General features: G+C 33.5%; 1 protein-coding gene across 2 annotated transcripts in view; it reads left to right on the top strand.

Annotated features, from left to right (window-relative positions):
• COL21A1 (collagen type XXI alpha 1 chain) overlaps positions 1-20541 on the top strand; it is a 127454-nt gene that overhangs the window by 50435 nt on the left and 56478 nt on the right. For both annotated transcript variants that reach the window (XM_029243160.1, XM_029243161.1), the window contains 4 exons: positions 9620-9673; positions 10191-10242; positions 10810-10865; positions 10990-11043. In XM_029243160.1, coding sequence (XP_029098993.1) covers positions 9620-9673; positions 10191-10242; positions 10810-10865; positions 10990-11043 — 216 coding nt within the window. The remainder of the gene's footprint in view (positions 1-9619; positions 9674-10190; positions 10243-10809; positions 10866-10989; positions 11044-20541) is intronic.

Raw genomic sequence — 20541 nt, 5'->3', positions numbered from 1 at the left:
TCATTGCACTGTGTTTAAAATAGAAGTGGATGACTTTTACAAAGCCACACATTCTATTAAAGAAGATAAGGTGAATAAGATGTATGTTTATGTAAAGTTCTTTGTTTTCAGACCAGTAGTGATTTCATTCAGTGTCGTTTTCTGAAGTTCATTGTTTGGGTGTCAGCTCTGATTGACACAGTCATTGTGGGCCTAAAATCACCACATGCTGCCTCTAACTTCCCTCCTTACATTCCTTCTGGCTGCAGGGATTTCTTTATTTAGAGCTACAATAATTTAGTGAGTTAGTTAAAGGCGTTTCCTTGGGTGTTCCTCTAGAATACAATTTGTTAATTTTCAGAAATGGGAAGGTTAAAAACATACCCTGGAGATGGCCTTGACTTGTGATTGCTCAGGGCATTTTTTCCAGGCATAACCCATGGCCTTTAGGGGATTGTTCCACACCATAATGTTCTCTGTTAGGATATTTTCCCAGAATAATTTCCATTTTGTGGATTTCCACTGAAACTCCCATAGGAGTTTCCACTTAAGATAATTAAAATTATATTCACTTTCTTGCTGACTGTAACCTTTGTTCCTCACATATCAGAAAATAGAATGTGTATAGATTTTGCATGGGGTTTTTTTCCCCTGAATTTACAAAATTAAAAGGACCCTTTATCCACCAAATTGTCTTCAATTGGTAAATCATTTTATAACATGCTTTAAACATATTCCTTGGACTCTAAGAAATACTTTAAGTACTTCAAAGAACTTCCTCAGCTTTAAGGAAACCTAATATATTTAAATCGTGTGGAGAAATATATTTTGTTAAAACGTACATTAAGCTGGGTTGGTTTTTATGGGTTTTCTAATTGAGTATTTCTAATTGGTTATATGGGTTTTGTAATTGAGTATGAAACTTTCTATGGCAATGCAATTCTGGAGACACAGGAAGTATTAATAATGTTTTTAATCTAGCCAGATTTGTACCAACTCATCACTTGGTTTCTCTGGGTTTAAGAAATAAAATATATTAATTCTATCTAAGGTATCCTTATGGAACCAATTATACATTTTGTTTAGTTTCTTCATTAGAGTATTAAACATTTGAATTGTCCTTTCAAGATCTCACTGTCCCGTTGCTCTCAGCATCCAGTACAGAGTATCATGTAATGAGCGAGCCTTTCTTACATGAATAAACCCCATTATCTGCACTTTGAAAGGCAAAAGCTGAAGTGATGTTATAGCGATATCTATTACATAGTTGGTCATAATCAAGGAACTCCAATATATATGCTGAGAGAACAGTAATAAAGGACCAAGCTGAAAAGTGTTATTAGGGAATAATATGTAAAAAATTTAACATGCTAGGGGCTTTATTTCTTGCAGAGTTCCTGAAGACAAAAAAAATAAAAGAAAGCCAGTAATGACATAAGAGGGAGAAATAGAACTAACTTAGGAAAGTGGCCATCTTTCTCTTATTTCTCGAATAGAGAGAGTAATCTACCCGTGTATCTTTCTGATAGCACCATGACCCAAACACGGGGTTATGTGTGTGTGTTTTGCAGGAGGGGGAGGCTTAATGCAGTCACAGGTTCCAGGCTGTGCCCTGATTTCAGACTGCTTAACCTTCCTAGTCATACTTCTTAATCTCTTTAAACCTGGTTTCCCAAATCTAGAAAGTGGGACTATAAGTATTTCTTCATAGCCTTGCTGTAAAGTCTAAATAAAATCATGCATGTACCTGTGGCCCAAATTAAACACTGTAAGTCAGTGATGATGATGATGGCGATTTGTAAATGTTTCCGAAAATATCTTTCGTTTATCCCTTATTGTTTCTCACAGTGTTGAAGTGCCCCTTATGAAGCAATCAGACGGGAATTCCCTAAACCTCTTCCCACCCCACTTACCCTCTTTGCTGTGTGTGTACCTATATTCTACCCTCTCTTCTGTTAATATGGATGAACTGTCCATGTATAATGTCCAGCCCTCCTCTGTGCTCTGGGTCTCATCCTTCTCCATTACTTTGTGTTATTCATTAGCCCCTCTCTTCTGTGTCAGTAGTTTTTTCTTTCTTTTTAAAAAAATTTATTTTATTCCTGTCCTAAAGATGCAGATGTAGAGAATGGACTTGAGGACACGGGGAGGGGGAAGGGTAAGCTGGGAAGAAGTGAGAGAGTGGCATGGACATATATATACTACCAATGTAAAATAGATAGCTAGTGGGAAGCATCCACATAGAACAGGGAGATCAGCTCGGTGCTTTGTGACCACCTAGAGGGGTGGGGTAGGGAGGGTAGGAGGGAGACACAAGAGGGAGGAGATATGGGGATATATGTATATGTATAGCTGATTCACTTTGTTATACAGCAGAAACTAACACACCATTGTAAAGCAATTATACTCCAATAAAGATGTTAAAAAATTTATTTTATTGAAACATAGTTGATTTACAATGTTGTGTTAATTTTTGCTGTACAGCAAAGTGACTCAGTTATACATACACACACACACACACACATACATATATATATACACACATACAGTCTTTCTCATATTCTTTTCCATTATGATTTATCACAAGGTATTCAATATAGTTCCCTATGCTCCACAGTAGGACCTTGCTGTTTATCCATTCTCTGCATAATAGTTTGCATCTGCTAATCCCAAACTCCCAACCCCTTCCTGCCCCACCCCCCTTGGCAACCACAAGTCTGCTCTCTATGTCTGTGAGTCTGTTTCTGTTTCACAGATAAGTTCATTTGTGTCATATTTCAGATTCCATGTATAAGTGATATCATACGATATCTGTCTTTCTCTTTCTTACTTCACTTAGTATGATCATCTCTAGTGTTGCTACAAATGGCATTATCTCATTCTTTTTTATGGCTAAGTAGTATTCCATTGTATATGTACCCCATCTTCCTCTCCTCCTTTGAGTTTTTTATTGTAATATTATTAAATATAAATGTATATGAGTTTAAATGTATGTGTCAAATATATATACATATTTGTGAGAAGCATAGCAATAATTGATATATTGGTATAATTAATGGTATAATTCACATAATAAATAATAAAATATTATTAAATACATATCTACACACTCTTTTTTTCTAATAAATATTTTGTTTCATCTGAATCTGGAGAAATTGTGAAATTGTTACAAGCAGGGATTTTTCAGAAAACTTTCCCTCCTTCTTATGGAAGGAGTGGTACCACATTTTCCTTCTTTCCTACCTCCTTTCCTCAGAGGCTTTTCTTCCAAAGCAGCAGGGCCTCCCAAAATGTTTTCTAAAGTCAGGCTTGGTTGAGCATCCCTCTGTCTGTCCATGTGGTGCTGACCTGTGTGTGCTCAGGTCTTCACTACTTCTGTGGATGTTTTTGCAAAGTTTTGATTGTTTTCTGATCTTTCAGCCTCTTTTCTTTTAGGGTCCTGTAATGGATTCAACATCTCAGTTTATGATGATGAACCATTCATTCTATGTCCTGCCTCATTTCTTGGCTCTTCTGCTGCTTTCTGTCCTGTTTCCTTTTTCTCTACTGGCATCATTGGGAAACTTACAACTTTTATTGAATTTTTACAGGATGCTTCATCTTGGTTCTAAACTCTTATTTCTCATCTTCATTTTGGGTGTGCTCTGTTTTATGGTCATTGATAAACTGCGGCAGGGACTGTATATTAGGAGCTTAGGAATCTACTTTTTTCCTAGACCTGAGTAGTCCAATGGTGATGCCCAAACCCAAGGGGTTAGAGAGGGAACATTTTAGTAGATTTAAACACTTCCCAGGAAATCATTATTTGTCCTGGTCCTGTGTGACACTTAGTGGTTTTTAAATGAGAAGAGAAGGAACAGGAAGATGTGTAAGGCTTTTGACATGTTGGGTGCTGAAGGTGTTTCCTGTTGTGTGTATGTTTTTCTGTTTTATTTTAGACATGTCTTGTGTGGATATTATCCACATGCATTGCCTATCACATGCCATCCTCGCAAAAAGTCCTCTGAGGTTAGTAGAGTAAGTCATGCTCTGCCCGTTTTACATTAATTGTAAAGTAAATGAACCCTATTGTACAGTTTCGAAACTGAGAAATGAGGAACTTCAGTCATCTGTCTGAAGTTACTCAAGGATCAGGGATTGAAATAAAATGTCTGGATCTCAGTCTGGCTTTCTTTTCCTTTCTTTTCACCATATTTTTCTGCTTTGGCCAGAATTGTTTTTAATAGTGTGATTTCTTCCTCTTTTGCTCTATGCCTGCACCATGAGAAGGCCCAATGCCTGTGAGCAGCTGAGGAGGAGGGGGAGGGGAGGGGGAGGGAAGAGGGAGAGGAGGGGGAGGAGAGGGGGGAAGAAGGCGGGGGAGGAGGGGAGGGAGGAGGAGGTTGGCTAGATGAGTGATGGTTTGAAGTGATTGTGCCGTGATAGTGGATTCATAGTCTTACTTTTGCATGTGTACCTGTGAGATGTTTCCTCCGTGTCTCAAAAATAAAGCCTTTAAGAAAGAAAAAAAAAAACTCTCTCAAGGGAGGAGGGATAGTTCCCTGTAGATTGTAGATCATCAAACTTTTAAACTGCAAAATCTTTGCATTGAAAGTCTTTGGGGCATGTAGTCCCATATATATGTATGAATTATATGCTGTGCTACTGAATAAAGGATTATGTGCATTGAAAACACAGATGCACTGAGAAATTTTGAAAGAATGAGATTTTTAAAATATTAGTTTTCATATTCTCTTGCTACTCAAATAAATAATCTTGATGTAACTTTGGAGACTGAGACTCTAGATCAACCTGTGAGATTGGCAGGCTCATCAAAGGCTTGTTATCAGTCAGGAAGCTTCGAGGCAACCTGGGGAAAATGGAACCAACTTACCGCAAATCTTGGATTCTCTTTTATTCTAATTTCTTGTAAACTCAGTGGGAATCAAGAGTGTGACTCCTCAAAATAATTTTTTTATTGGAATTTTCTTGGAGGACTCAAGAGTGTGTACTATATTTTAGAAAATGAAAGTATTTGCATATTCAGTAAATTATCATTAATCACAAGCGAGACATCAGCTAGGATAGAGTAGGTTATGTTGCAATAACACACAAATGCCAAATGCCAATGCCTTAAAACAAAAAAGGTTTATTGCTCATCAAACTACACACTTATTAGCAGACTCAGGCTAACAAAAGTTTCACCCTCTAGATTTTAACTAATTACAGTAGCAGGTCCCTAGAGAATCAAAGAGTGGCTCATAAAACACTTCCATTCATCTTTAATTAGCTAGAGCAAATTTTGTAAACTACACCAACTTCAAGAGTCAGGGAAGCATGATTCCCTCCGCCTCCCCATATGCTTAGAAGTAGAGAGAATCTGAATATTGATGAATAATAATCATGTCTACTAAGACGAAATAAGAATGCATCAAGAACGGATTTTTTTCAAAGAGATTGGTGTCTAATAAAGCACAAAACATATACAAAGCAACTATTTTAAGAGAGTAACTGTTAAGTGCCAAAGATGAGAGTTGAATAAAACTCTAGGAGTTGAGAGGGAAGTTGAAAATTCAAAAAGGCTTCATGAAAGAAATTGTAAACCGAAGGTTAAACATAGATACAGACTTATAGGGGCTGTTCTTACCCAGTTTAAGAAGCCTCTAACTTAGGGAGGCTGTGGTTCCTTACTGTACTGTGTGTGTGTGTGTGTGTGTGTGTGTGCGTGCGCGTGTGCGTGTGTGTGTGTGTGTATTATCAACAAGACTGTATGAACATCTTTGTATATATTTCTCAGTAACTTTTTCTGAGTATATCCATAGGAAAATTTCCCAGAAGTGGAACTGATTAGAGAATCAAAGTGTTAAGTTCATAATTAAATTTTGAGGCAAATTGCCTATTTACCTTCCAGAAAGTGTGTATTCCCCCAACAAGTGTGTGAAATATCTTTCTTCACACCCTTATCAGCACTGAATTTCATTAAATTTCTGATTTTCATCAATATATGTTAAAAATGGTACTGGTTTGATTTGCAGTCCTTTATTAGTGAATAAGGTATAAAGTACCTGTCATATGATTTTTGGAAATATTGTTGCTTCTCTGTAATTTGCTTTTTATTTATATCTTTTATTTTTTCCTACTGGGTTGTTCATCTTTTTAAAAATTGATTTTTATGTGCATGTCATAAATTGTGTGAAAATATTTTTTTCTGGCTTACGTGTTTTGATTTGGGTTTTGGAATTTTAGACATACAGAAATTTTAACTATTTATATATATATATATATATATATATATATATATAAAGTGTTACTTCTTTTCTCCTATGTTTGTATCTGTATAGAAAGGTTCAACATTCTAACATTTTGAATATAATTACTCCTGCTTTGAGTTTTGGAATTTTTATTATTTTATATTTTAATCTTAAAATTTTTGATATTTGGAGTAAAGTTAGATGAGTATTCATATTTTCCCCTTTCTTCTCCTAAAAGGATAGCCAGTTGCTAAACAGTATTTTTGAAATTTCACTTTTTTTCTCATTTATTTGAAAAACCATCATTATCACTAAATTTCCATTCTCATTTGGGTCTGCTGTTTTTGGCTTTCCCTTCTGTTCCATTTACCTGTCTATATCTTCTCCACTGCCAGTTTTAATTATTGTCACTTCATAATATGATTTAATACTGGCAGGCCTAGTTCTTCCTTATTATTCTTTATGATCAAAATTTTCTTGGCTATTCTTACATGTTTATTTTTGCAGATAAAGCTCAGTATCTTTTCTTCAAATTTTTTTGGGAATTCCTATTTATGTTTTAATTAGGATTCCTTTGAATTTATGGATTAGTTTTAGAAGCACTGACGTAATTTCAATACTGAATTTTCCTATTCAAGATTATGATTTATCTTTCTTTTTATTTCAAACTTAAAACTCAATGGAATAATATTAAAATTTTATTTTTTATTGGTTCTCAACATTACCTAAGTTTATATGTAGGAATTTTTATCTCTTTTGGTCCTGTTATAAGTGTAACTTTTACTTTAATCTATTTTTATATTGCTTATTGTTTATACATATAAAAACTATTTTGTATATTAATTTTTAAGACAGCAATTAACTGATATCTCATACTAATTATTTCAGGGTATTAGGTATGTTGGCATATTAGACATGTGATCATAAATAAAGATAATTTGTTTTCTTCCTTCTAGGCTTTACCTCTCTTATTTTTATATTTTGTCTAAACTCATAGGCTAGTCAAAACTGGCTAGAAAAACATTAAAAATAGTGGTAATACTGGGCAACATTGTTTTTAAATTTCAAACAGTCACAATCTCTTTTAGTCCAGGTTTGTGGCTCTTTTGGAAGAATAATTCTCTCAACAGCAAAATACATATTTGTAATTTTGTATCTTTGACTTTTGATTCCAGCCAGTAACATCATCCACAGTCCTGTTTTAGTCATGGCCCTTTCTACATTAATTAATTAGTGATTAATAATTAATAATTTCTTTTTCTTGAGCCACTATGTCCATCCTGAGAGAATGTTTTGGACCCACCTTAACTGATTTAGAGAATTTGAGAATGGTGTTTATGGCCACACTCTTGATTGGTCCTTTGACTGAACTTCTTTTAAAGGCCTTCTCCAGTTTCATTATTTACCTGTCAGAGATGAGAAAAAAAAGGTGTATCCTCCCAATCCCAGTATTTGGGGACTTGGTCTATGCCTTCTAACTATGACTTGCAAACTGGCCGATTCTTTTCTGAGCTCATCTCTTTTATAGTTACCTTGTCAAATACAGCCAACACTAATTGATTCATGATACCAACATTCTTTTTTTCTCAGTTCTTTAGCTATGTTTATTGGATGCATTATTTGCCTTTGCAGTTTATTAAAAGCAAAGTTTTTTAAAATCAATTGTTCACCACTGCATTCCATGAATCATTGTATTTCCAACCTCCAAAAATTATTTTTCACTGCCCACTACCTAGTCCCAAAGCCATTGCCAAATGTATTTTTTAATGTTATTGTTTGACAGCCTCCTTTTTCCTAGTATACCAATTTTTATATTAATTAACTTAGGCTAAGTTTTACTGCAGTAACTGATGATCCAATGGCTCAATGGCCAACACAAGAGCATTTTTTTGTCTTTCATGTTACGTGCCTATTGTAGATAGATGTTGGCTAAAATTTACCACTTATTTGTTACCCATTACTTTTAAACCTTGGACACAACTTGACTGAGTATATTGTGTTTGGGTCACACTTTCTCGTGTTTTGTATTTTGTAGGTATTTTCTTAGTATTCCCCAAGCATTTTGCTAAATTTCTCTGCCCCTCCCCCATTTCATTGCTGTATGTTAACATGGATGCTGTGCCTTTTATTTTACTTAAAAATCTTGCTTATGACTATGTGGGTAGCTTTGTCCAGATTATATATTTTTTTGGTTCCAATGTGGGTTAATGCTCCTGGTCTTTTCAGTTCATCTGAGATGAGTTTATCTTATCTCCAGGAAAATAAAGTTTGAAGATGGTGTCTTCTATAAACTGTAGCCAGAGAAGGGAAGTCTTAGCTGGGACTTGGTTCATCCTTAAAGGGAATCCTGCTTTGCCCCTTTCTTCTGTACTTTTATTAAGTACTCACTGCCCAGCTAAGTTCCATCTTATCAAGGTGTATCTTAGTCTACCTGGCCTTCAACTGCTCATCTCAATTCAGCCTGAGTTAGCGCAGGTGGTTCTTTCACCATTAATTTATTAGATAGTGCTGGAAACTGAAAATGGAGTAGTAATGTTGCCTTTGAAGGGTTCTATACCTTGAATAACTGTGTCACTCTTTAAAATATGTGGATAAATAACCCTCATTAAATTAAGATTTCTAAGAATTACATCCATCATAGATAACTGGTCACATCCTCTTCTCTCCCTACCAGACAAGCTAAGAAGATCATGAATTGTTTGTAGGTAATGTCTTAATTTGACTAAATAAAAGTGAACTGACCCAAATCTTGCTGTGCCAGCCATTGGGCTTCTCTTAACTGTGTCTTGACAATTAAGATTTTTGAATCTAAGGCAATAGCACCCAGTATGTCCCACAGAAATAAGTCTTAAAACGATGTCCACTAAATATCAAGCTGTTGTGATTTTCTCCATCTCTCTTCCTTTGGAGAGATAGCCTTTCCTCTTCATAAACTCATCTGGATAGATACCTACTATGAACAATTTCCTAATATCAGCAATTGGAAGAAAATTCCACAGAATCCTAGAGTGTTTTGAGACCTTCAGCTCAGGGTTTGTCCTCACTGAGCTGGGACCTCAGAGGATGGCTCTCTCCACAGAGTCTTGGCACTTGATCATTTCTATTAACTCCTAGGCCTTGCCACTGTAAGAGCCTAAATATTTTTAGAATAGGTGGCTACTCTCTAAGGGTGGAGTCAGCATTGCTGATGAGATTCCCCTGGCCCCAAATACTTTCCTTCTCTGATTATAAATGAAACCCTGATAAATGAGGATTGGTCTTTCATAGGGATAGGGTTTTAATGTAGATGTGCACTGAACAGTTTGCAGATTTATTTCCAATGAATTTTGACAAGAATGAGGTGGAAGAATATATGTTGATTTTTTTTAGACTGAAATGTGTTTTCTTTAATTAATTTGTTTCATTTTCAGGGTGACCGTGGACTTCCTGGTTTTCCTGGGCTTCATGGAATGCCAGGATCAAAGGTTGAAGAAATCTGTTCTTCTTAAAATTAAGCAATGCCATATTTTATTTCAAATTGAAAGTACTTTATGTTATAAATGGGTTATAAATAAGTGTTGATATATAAATTAAAGTATATTAAAGTAAATGACTGGGTTAAGATTAATAATCATAGTTTACATAAAGCTTTTACAAATTTCCTTTAAAATTTTCAGCCATAAATCTTATAGTATTTAAAAATTGATGAGTAGTTTTCATTATATAGAAATTCTCTTAACTATAAACCTTTTACTCTAAGGCCCTGTTATAGTAACAAATGCCCTGATTTTTCCTTGCTTTTTGTTATAAAGCCTGGGAAATAGGATTTTTTTAAACAAACTTTAAATAATTTATTTCTATTTTATTTTGATGTGGGCATATTAAACTCTGTTGTTTATAATTGGAATTGTTTTTTGTTTAATATATAAGCAAAATATTAATTTTAGAGAAATTAAAATATTAATTTCTCTAAAATTCAGGATTTATATTTTTATCTTTTAGGGTGAAATGGGTCCCAAGGGAGATAAAGGATCACCTGGATTTTATGGCAAAAAGGGAAGTATAGATCCCAAAACAAAGTATCCATATTGAACTTTCAATACAATGGAAATAGAAAATTTGAATTTCAGTCCCAGCCCACACTGTTGTAGCAATTAGCTTTGTTCACCTTTCTCAGGGGATTTATCCAGAATAATGGAAAAATAACTGTTGACTGTTATGCATGGTATTCTATAAGAATACTTTGTGTTATTGAGCCTTCTGAACTTTAAAAATATTTACAGAGAGATTCCTTGGAAGTGATAGCTGTTTAACAGTGTCCATTGAGAATCCTATTTTTTCACATTGAAGGAAATGTTTAGTCTCTTTATATTTAAGATGCTCATTGCTTTTTACTTTTGCCAAGTAGTGGTTTCTGTGTTTAGATGCTTGTAATTCTGCATCCATCTTATCCTCAATGTCATGTTGTGTCCTGGTAAAATAATGCTTTGCTGAAAGCTGCAGGGTCAACGCAAGCTGTGGTTCTATGAATTCTGTCACTCCATAAGGAAGTTAGCTTACTTTCCTATTTAAGTTCGAGTTGGAATTTTAACTCCAGGGTTAAAATTTTTATTTTTAATACAGGGTGCAAAAGGTGAAAAGGGGAATGCTGGTTTTCCTGGCCTTCCTGGACGTGCTGTGAGTTTGACAGAAAAAGTTCTTAAGTATTTTACTTTAAATAAAATGTAACCTCTACTATCTTCTTTTAAAAAGAAAAATTAGTGCAAAAAATATATTAAAATACTTGTATTTATTTTTTCAGGGAGAACCAGGAAGACATGGAAAGGATGGATTAATGGGTAGCCCTGGTTACAAGGTATTTACAAAAAAAAAAAAAAGATTTCTGTAACTTGTGAGTGAATATGAGAAAAATGTACAGATATTAGACTTTTTTAATGTATGACATTGGTATAAAATGAATGAACTAAAAGTTGTTTTAGTGTAATTTTAAAATGATTCTAAATTTATTTTGAGTCTATCATGAATTCTTCTGTGTTGGAAATAAAATCCCAGGATATTAGAAGGTTGAGCTTCTTTGATGAGCCATTCAGATGGGTTTGTTTGGTGGATTAGAGGCAGAAGTACTTAGCTGTGTCTCCCAAGGGATTACATTCTTTTTCAGAGAGTAGGGACAGAACCCTTAACCCTAACAATTTCAACTTTAACCCTGACAACTTGTGTGGTGTGAATATGGGAGAATTAGAGCAAGAAGAACAGCAAAAGTGCCAATTACTCACCAGTCCTGAAAAAACTCAAAGGCACATGCCCTTACAATGGTGGGTTAACATCATCTTATTCTTACATAAAGAAACTTCTTTGGGTCAATTATCAAATAGAAACAGGCTTTCTATAGTGTGGCTTATTAAATAAAAAGACATCAGGTAGGTATATGTATTCAAGTCAGTGTATCTAGAGTGAGCCAACAATCCACATCATTGTCCTATTGTACGTTGTTTTGTTTTTGTTTTTTTTTGATCCCTAAGGAGAGAATTTGTGTAAATCCATCAACCACCGAGACCACTTGATCAAGCATTGGATTTAGAAATGTCATCATTTTTCCTAATGGTCAGCACTTTGAAGGCCAAACTTGCTCAGAAATTCAGTCCAAATTTTCTTGGTCTATAGATGTTTTCCCTTCCTTTGGAAACATTGTCCATTTTTTCACTTAAAGATTATGAAAGTTCTCCAAATATCAATGATTCCTTAAAGATTATAGATAGTACTTCCTGAATGTAAAATATGGGGGCCCATTTTCAAGAACTTAGTCATGTGTTGTTGTTAATTATGTTTCACTGGTTTTGTATTTTATTTCCCATTTGTTTGTTGATTAAACAGATATTTATTGATATTTATTAGGTGCTGGACATATAGAAGAAAGCAAAACTCTCATGGAGCTTATAATATAGTTTCTCTATGTTAGAGAACACAGATTCTTCTCCTTACCTGCAGATTAGGGATTCATCTAATTTAATTTTTCTTTGTCTTCTGTTGTCAAAAGGCCCTGTGCCCCAAGAAATGAGATTATACATTTTTTGGGGTGGTAGAGTTTAGAGAATAGAAGCGAGTTGGAGTTCCACCTCTCAATGACTTTTTCTAACTAGCTGTATATCGTATGTCAAATTCTTTGACCCTCAGTTTTCTCCATTTCAAAAATGGAGTAAATGTTACCTACTTAGAATGGTATGGTAGAGACAGAGTAAGATAGAGGAATAAGTGTTCAATAAGGAATTCGTTTACTGCCTAGTTTTTGATTTGAACATAGACTTAAGGTGCCTTTTTGAGCTTTTTTTAAAAAAACACTTTATTGAGGTATGATTGACATACAAAAACCTGTACATATTTAATGTAGGAATTTTGGTTAGTTTGTATGTAAGTATATTCAGTGAGCCATTACTGCAATCAATGCCATAAACATATCTGTCACCTCCAAAAATTTCCTTCCTCCCTCTTATTATTATTATTATATTAAAAAAAATAAATTTATTTATTTATTTATTTTTGGCTGCGTTGGGTCTTTGTTGCTGTGTGTGGGCTCTCTCTAGTTGCGTCGAGTGGGGGCTACTCTTTGTTGCGGTGCACTGGCTTCTCAATGCGGTAGCTTCTGTTGTCGTGGAGCATGGGCTGTAGGTGTGCAGGCTTCAGTAGTTGTGGCACGTGGGCTCAGTAGTTGTGGCTCGCGGGCTCTAGAGCGCAGGCTCAGCAGTTGTGGCACACGGGCTTAGTTGCTCTGCTGCATGTGGGATCTTCCCGGATAAGGGCTTGAACCCGTGTCCCCTGTGTTGGCAGGCGGATTCTTAACCACTGTGCCACCAGGGATGCCCTCTCCATGTCTTTTCATGACTTGATAGCTCATTTCTTCTTAGTACTGAATAATATTCTTGTCTGGATAGTCCACAGTTTATATTTCCTTTTTGGAATCTTTGGATAATGAATCATACCTAATTTTCTCTGACCGTATTAAAATCTATTTTCTTCCTCCCACCCAGATTTTTGTTTTGGAATTTTTCAGTCCTACAGAAAATTGAACCTCATAAATATATGAACATTTATTTCTATAATTTTTTTTTGTTGAGCCACTGGAAAGTGAAATGAGACACCGTGCATTTCTCTCCTAAACACTTTAGCTTATATCTCCTAAGAATACTTTAATTCCATCATGATGCCCAAGAGATTTAATATCAATACAACACTATTTTCTAATATAAGCCCATATTCAAATTTTTCTAATTGTTTAAAAATTGTTCTAAATAGCTATTTTTTCACCTGATACAGTCAAGATTTGTGCACTGCATTTGGTTGTGTATTCGTCAGGGTTGCTCCAGAGAAACAAAACTAATAGGATGTGTGTGTGTATTTACATTATTTATAATGTATTTGTCAATATATAAATGTATATTTATATACCATATATATCAAAATAAATATTTATATTTTCATGTGTGTATATATATATATATTTTTTATATATAGAGGGGTAAGGGGGTGTTGGTGAGGGAAAGGGTGAGGGACAGGGAGGGATGGGGATTGATTAATTGATTCATTCAAAGGAATTGTCTCATGCAATTTTGGGGACTCTGCTTTCTGTCACTATAGTTTTACCATTCTCACAATGTCAATTAAATATAATCATACTGTATTTAGTTGTATGGATATATGACAGTTGGTTTCTTCATCTGTCAGCTGATGAACATTTGAATTCCTATATTTGGCATTTATGAATAATGTTGATATGAATATTCTTACGCACATCTGAGTTGAACAAGTTTTCATTTCTCTTGGGTTGATACCTAGTAGAATTGCTGGATTGTATGGTTAGTGTATGCATATTTAACTTCCTAAGAAATTTCCTAACTATTTTCCAAAGTGGTTTCATTCTTCTCTATTGCCATCAGCAATTCAAGAGAATTCCAGTTTTACCACAACCTGCCAACACTTAATATTTTGTATTTTAGCTATTTTAGTTGGTAGATAATGGCATCTCATGTGGTTTCAGTTTGCATTTTTCTGAAGACTGACAGTGTTGACATCTTTTTATGGGCTCGTTGGCCATTTGTATATCTTCTTTTGTGAATTATCTATTCAAAACACTTGACCATTTTAAAAAACTTTGGGTGGTCTGTCTTCTTATTGATGAATTGTAAGAGTTCTTTGTATATTCTGGATATTGGTCCTTTATCAGATATGTATTTGTGAATATTATCTCCCGACCTTTGGATTGCCTTTCTTTCTTAATGGTGTCTTTTGATGGGAAGAAGTTTTTACTCTGGATGAAGTCTAACTTCTTAAAATATTTTTTGGTTCATGCCTTTTGTGTTCTATTTAATCTTTACCTAACTTAGGGGCAGAGATTTTCTCGTATCTTTTCTTCTAAAAGAAAATATTTTCAAATTTTCTAAACACACATATAGAACATCATATTTTCTAAAACTGTATCATCTTAGCTTACTAATTTAGCTCTATGATCCATTTTGATGATTTTAATTTCTATGTATGATGTGAGGTAAAAGTTAAGGTTCTTTTTTTTCCCCTTTTGGAGACTTGGTTTTTCCAGCACAAATTATTGAAGAGACTATCTTTTCCCAGTGAATTACGTGAGCCTTTTTGCCAAGTATCAATTAATCAATATACGTGTGAACCTATTTTTGGACTCTTGATTTTGTTCTACTCATCTATACCTCTATCGTTTTGTCAACAACACACTGTATTGATTATCATAACTTTAAATTAAGTCTGGGAATCAGTTAGTATAAGCATCTAAATTTGTTTTACTTTTTAAAATTGTAATAGTCTAGGTCGATATAAATTTCATATAAGCTTTAGTATCAGCTTGAAAGTTTCTTACCAAAAACGCCTTCTGAAACTTGTTAAAGAAACTTTTTAGTGTGGAATACTTTTAGATTTACTGAAAAGTTGTAGATAAATAGTACAGAGACGTTTCCTTATACACCTTACCCAGTTTCTCCTGATGTTAACATCTTATATTACTATGATGCATTTGTCAAAAGTAAGAAATCAATATTGTCAAATTGCTGTAAATGGAACTCCATACTTTATTTGGATTTCATCAGTTTTGCCTCTAATGCCCTTTTGCAGTTCCAGGATCCAATCCAGGATACACCACATCGCATTTTTTTTTGTCGTGCCTCCTTAGTCTCTTCTAATCCGTGATGATCAGTCTTTTCTTACTTTTTATGACTTTGATAGTTTTGCAGGGTGTTAGGTTTTCTGTAGAATGTCACTCAATTTGGGTTTGTCTGATTAGACTGGAATTATTTTGGGAGTGGCAGAGAAGGATAACACAAAGGTCAGTGCCCTTCTCATCATATTAGAGAGTAAATACTATCCACATATCTGATCATTGGTATGTTAACCTTGGTCCCTTGGCTATGGTATTATCCATGTTCAGTTTACCCATGAACAACGTGGGGGTCAGGGCCACTGACCCTCCCCACAGTTGAAAATCCTAGTATAATTTAAAGTTGGCCCTCTGTATATGTGGTTCCTCTGTATCCATGGATCCGAATCCGTGGATTCAACCAACCAGGGATCACGCGGTACTATACTATTTATTGTGGGAAAAAAAATGCATAGAAGTGGACCCCTGTAGTTCAAACCTGTGTTGTTCAAGGGCCAAATATATTTGTCAGGTTTCTCCACTGTGAAGTTACTGCTTTTTCCTTTCCACATTCCATTTGGAATCGAGTCCACAAATCCAGCCCCTATTCAAGATGGGGAAGTATCAACACAACATATCATTCCACTTATGTTGGTTTTCTTTAATTTACCTCAGCAATGTTATGTGGTTTTCGGTGTACATGTCTTGTATGTCTTTTGTTAAATTAATACCCGAGTATTTTATTTTTTATACTCTTACGAATAGCTTATTTTTAATTTATTTTTGTTTGTTGCTAGCATATGAAAATACAATTTGTTTTGGCATATTGATCATATATCCTGCAATGTTGCTAAATCTGTTTATCAGTTCCTGCAACTTTCTTTATAAATTCCTTAGGCTTTTCTGCATAGATGATCATACTGTCTGCAAGTCAAGACAGTTTTCTTCTACTATACCAATTTATATTGATATGACTTTATTTTAATAGTTTTATTGCACAGACCCAGCCCTCCAATACAATATTGAGTAGAAGTGGTGAGAATGTACTTTCTTGCCTTGGTTTCTGACAAGGTGGAGAACGTTCAGTCTTTCAGCAGTGTTACTTGCTGGTTTTACATAGAAACCCTACATCAAGTTGAGGAAATTCCTTTTTATTACTACTCTCTTGAGCGTTTTTTTTCTTTTTAATTATGACTAGGTGTTGAAATTCATCAAAAACCTTGTTTACATTTATTGAGTTGATTATATTGTTTTCCTCCCTTATTTCCTTAATATGATGTATAACATTGATTTTTGTATGTTATGTCAAACTTGCATTATTGGGATAAACCCCAATTGTTCATCTTATATTACTAATCTTACATATTGTTGGATTCAATTTGGAAATATTTTTTTAAAAGACTTTTGTTTCTATGTTATGAGATATATGGTCAGTAGTTTTCTTGTGATATTTTTGTACGGCTTTGATATCAAAATAATACTGTCTTCTATTTTCTGAAAGAATTTTTATAGAATTGGTATCATTTCTTCCTTATACAGTACAATTCATTAGTGAAGCCATTTGGACCTGGGCTTTGTGGGTGTGAGGAAGATTTTAATTACTAATTCAATTCCATTGCTAAATATTGGTCTATTTAGAGTTTCTCTTTCTTCTCAATTAAGTTTTGGTAATTTGTACCTTTCAAGGATATAGTCCATTTCATTCAATTTTCAAATTTGTTGCCATATTTTGTTTATAACGTTGCATTATTCTTGTCCTTTTGATGTAGGATTTGTAATGTCCTATCTTTCATTCCTGATATTATATATTTTGTAATAATGACTTATTATTGGTAGTTACAGTTGAAATCAAACACTACAGGGTTTTTCCTTCATCTGGGCCTGGTGCATTTTTGTTGAGTTTTTTCCTTGATAACTTCCTCTTATTCCTTACATGAAAATTTCTTGGCTTAAGCAATGATAATAAACTTCATATTCTTAGAAAATTAGCCATTCCATCCAGATTTTTCAAGTGATTTCTATCAAATTATGCAAATTCCTCTCATGATTTTTAAAAAGTTTTCTGTTTCAATGATTATTCTGTTGTTTCTTTGAATATTTATACTTTCCCTTTCTACTCTTTTTTGTGTGATTATTTAAGCTTTTGGTTTCTCTACTATGTTGGTTTTTATTTAAAGATCAAACATTGTAATTTAATTATTAACTTCATTGATATTTCCAGTTTTTTAAACTTGTTAATCTATATTCTTTCTATCTTTTTTCTTATATTTTTTCTATATTTCATAATCGGGAATTAAATTTATTTATCATTCTTTCACTATTTTTTGCTCTTAGTATTTAAATTATAAATTTTTTCCTGATCATTACTCCAGTTATACCCCCTTGATTTTAATGTGTAATGTTTCCATTAATATTATTTTTTAGAATTTTTGCAATTTTGCTTTTATGTTTGTTTTTCCAAGAGTTATTTAAAAGTTAAAAAAAAGTTTTTTTTAGGTTGAGAGGCATTTAATTTTGATTCTGTTATCAATTTCTGGTCTTCTTACACTGCCTCAGAGAATATTATTTGTATAATTTCTTCTTTATGGGATTTATTGAATTTTAGTCTTTGAACTATTATAACTATTATAACTACTATAACTATAACTAACTATTATAGCTATAATTTTAGTCTTTGAACTATAACTTAAAACTATCAGTTTTCAGGAGTGTTCCCTGTGCATATGAGAAGGTGAATCTCTATTTTGAGATGTGAAACTCAGTATCCATTCATTAGACCTATTTCACTGACTATCTTTTTGAGATCATCTGTATACTTAATTTCTGGTTTGTTTGACGTACTTTAGACAGAGTGTGATTTGTTAGTGTCCCTTTTAATGCATTTCCATCTACTTCTCCTTCCGTCTTCTGTTTCATGACGGAGTTTATGTTGTTTGTTGCATAGTTATTTGCAACTGTTATAACTTCATTTTGAATTGTGGCTTTAGCATTATAAAATGTCATTTTTGTCTCCTTTAATAATTTTTAGCTTAAATTCTGCCTTGTCTTTACCAGGGTTACATTCCTCCTTTCTGATTATTTGTATTGTTTGCAGAAACAATGCCCATCCTGCTGTTGTGTAGCTTTAAACTTTTTGAATCACTTTGTTGTAGTTTTTTCTCTTCTATCAAGCATAGAATTGGTCTTTCCTTTCTAAAGCAATCTGAAATATTTTTATTATTGACTGATAGGATTGGTCTTATGTCTGCATAATGATTATGTTATAATTTTATTATACTTACTATGTGCATTATGCTGTATTTACTATACTTCTTAATGTGATCTGTTATTTTTTCCTTTTATTTTCTTTGGGATTTAGGAAAATTTGTATATTTTTCTCAGTGGTCTTTTTTTTCTTGCGGTTTTATTGAGATAATTGACACAGCACTAAGTTTCATATTGTGAGATGTTTACCACAATGTTTGGTGAAAATGCATCAACTCATATAGATACAAAAATATAGAAAAAAAATTTTTTCTTGTGATGAGAACTCTTGATCTACTCTCAACAACTTTCAAGTATACTATACAGCAGTGTTAACTACTAATGGTCTTTATACTAATACCTTTAGTAGTCTATAAAGAATACATTTTAGAGTTCCTTTATGCCCCTTTGCCTTACTTAGGCATATATAATTTGTTTTGTTACCTTTAAATGATACCCTATCATCTATGTGACAATTAATCAATTTATTCTATTTTCTTCTTAATTGTTTAATCATACTTTTACTTTGTCAGATCATATAATATTTATAAACTATTTTTCCACTCTTTCCTCACCTTTGTTTCAAATTTGCAATTAATATATTCAGTGTTCATCACCAGCCCCTTCACCAATATCCCATAGTCATCATTTGGGCTGGATGAAACTTCTCCTCTGGTATATTCCTTAGGAAGGGCTTGTGAATACAGTATTCTCTGAATTCTTATATTTTAACATGTTTTTCTATATTCTTGTTACTTTAAAAACAGCCTGTCACTATTTTGCCATTGCCATTATCCCTTTAAACCCTTATCTGCTGCTTTTTACTGCTTTTCTCTGAATTTCTTTGAAATGTTGCTTCATTGCTGTCCTGTATGTTTCTGGGACCAATGTAATTGTCTTTCCCTTGTAAGTGGCTATGTCTTTTTGTATGAAAGCCCACAGTGTTAAAAAAAATACTTTATGTTTAAAGTTTAATAGTATAAGTTGTGTCTCAGAATTAAGAATTTCAGTTATCCCAAATCCTGTCAATAAGTAGATTCAGGACTATTAATTCTGGACTATTCTCTTGGATTATAGTTTTAAATAGACATTCTATTACATTGTTTTTGTTTACATCTAAGGACTCCAATTATAGACATGTCAAGACTTCTTTGAATGTCTTCTACCACTATCACTTTCTGAATCTTTATATCCTTCTTAGATGGAAATATTAAGAGAGATAAAGGGAGAAAGTGACAATAATACAACAATATTAGGGGACTTTAACTCACCAATTGCATCAATGTAAGATCATTCAGACAGAAAATCAATAAAACAACACTGATCTTAAAAGACACCATAAAACACTTATATGTAATAGATATCTATGGGACATTCCATCTAAAAACATCAGAATACACACTGTTTTCAAGTGCACATGGAATGTTCTCTAAGGTAGATCACATGCTAGACCACAAAGCAAATATCAACAAATTTAAGAGGATAGAAATTGCATCAAGCAATTTTTTCTGTCCACAATAGTATGAAACGAAAAATCAATTACAGAAAGAAAATGGGAAAAACACAAACACAGAGAGACTAAACTTTCTACTAAAAAACCAATGGATCAATGAATAAATCAAAGAGAAAATCAGAAAATATTTACCTTGAGACAAATGAAAATGGAAACAAAACTTTCCAAAAGATATGGGATGCAACAAAAGCAGCTGAGAGGGAAATTCATAGCTATATAGGCCTTCCTCAATAAGCAAGAAAAGTCTCAAATAAGCAACCTAATCTACCACCTAGAAGGATAAGAAAAAGAAGGACAAATAAAGCCCAAAGTCAGCAAAAAGAAGGAAATAAAAAAGATCAAGAGGAAACAAAATAGAGAAAAAAAAAAAGAAGAAGAAAGAAAGAGAAAATCCCAGAAAACATCAATGGAAACAAGATAAAGAAAACTGATAAATCTTTAGC

The sequence above is a fragment of the Monodon monoceros genome, unplaced genomic scaffold, assembly GCF_005190385.1.
Source record: "Monodon monoceros isolate NGI ecotype Baffin Bay Population unplaced genomic scaffold, NGI_Narwhal_1 Super_Scaffold_3, whole genome shotgun sequence".
Lineage (NCBI taxonomy): Eukaryota > Metazoa > Chordata > Mammalia > Artiodactyla > Monodontidae > Monodon > Monodon monoceros.
This window is presented reverse-complemented; position numbering and strand designations above follow the sequence as displayed.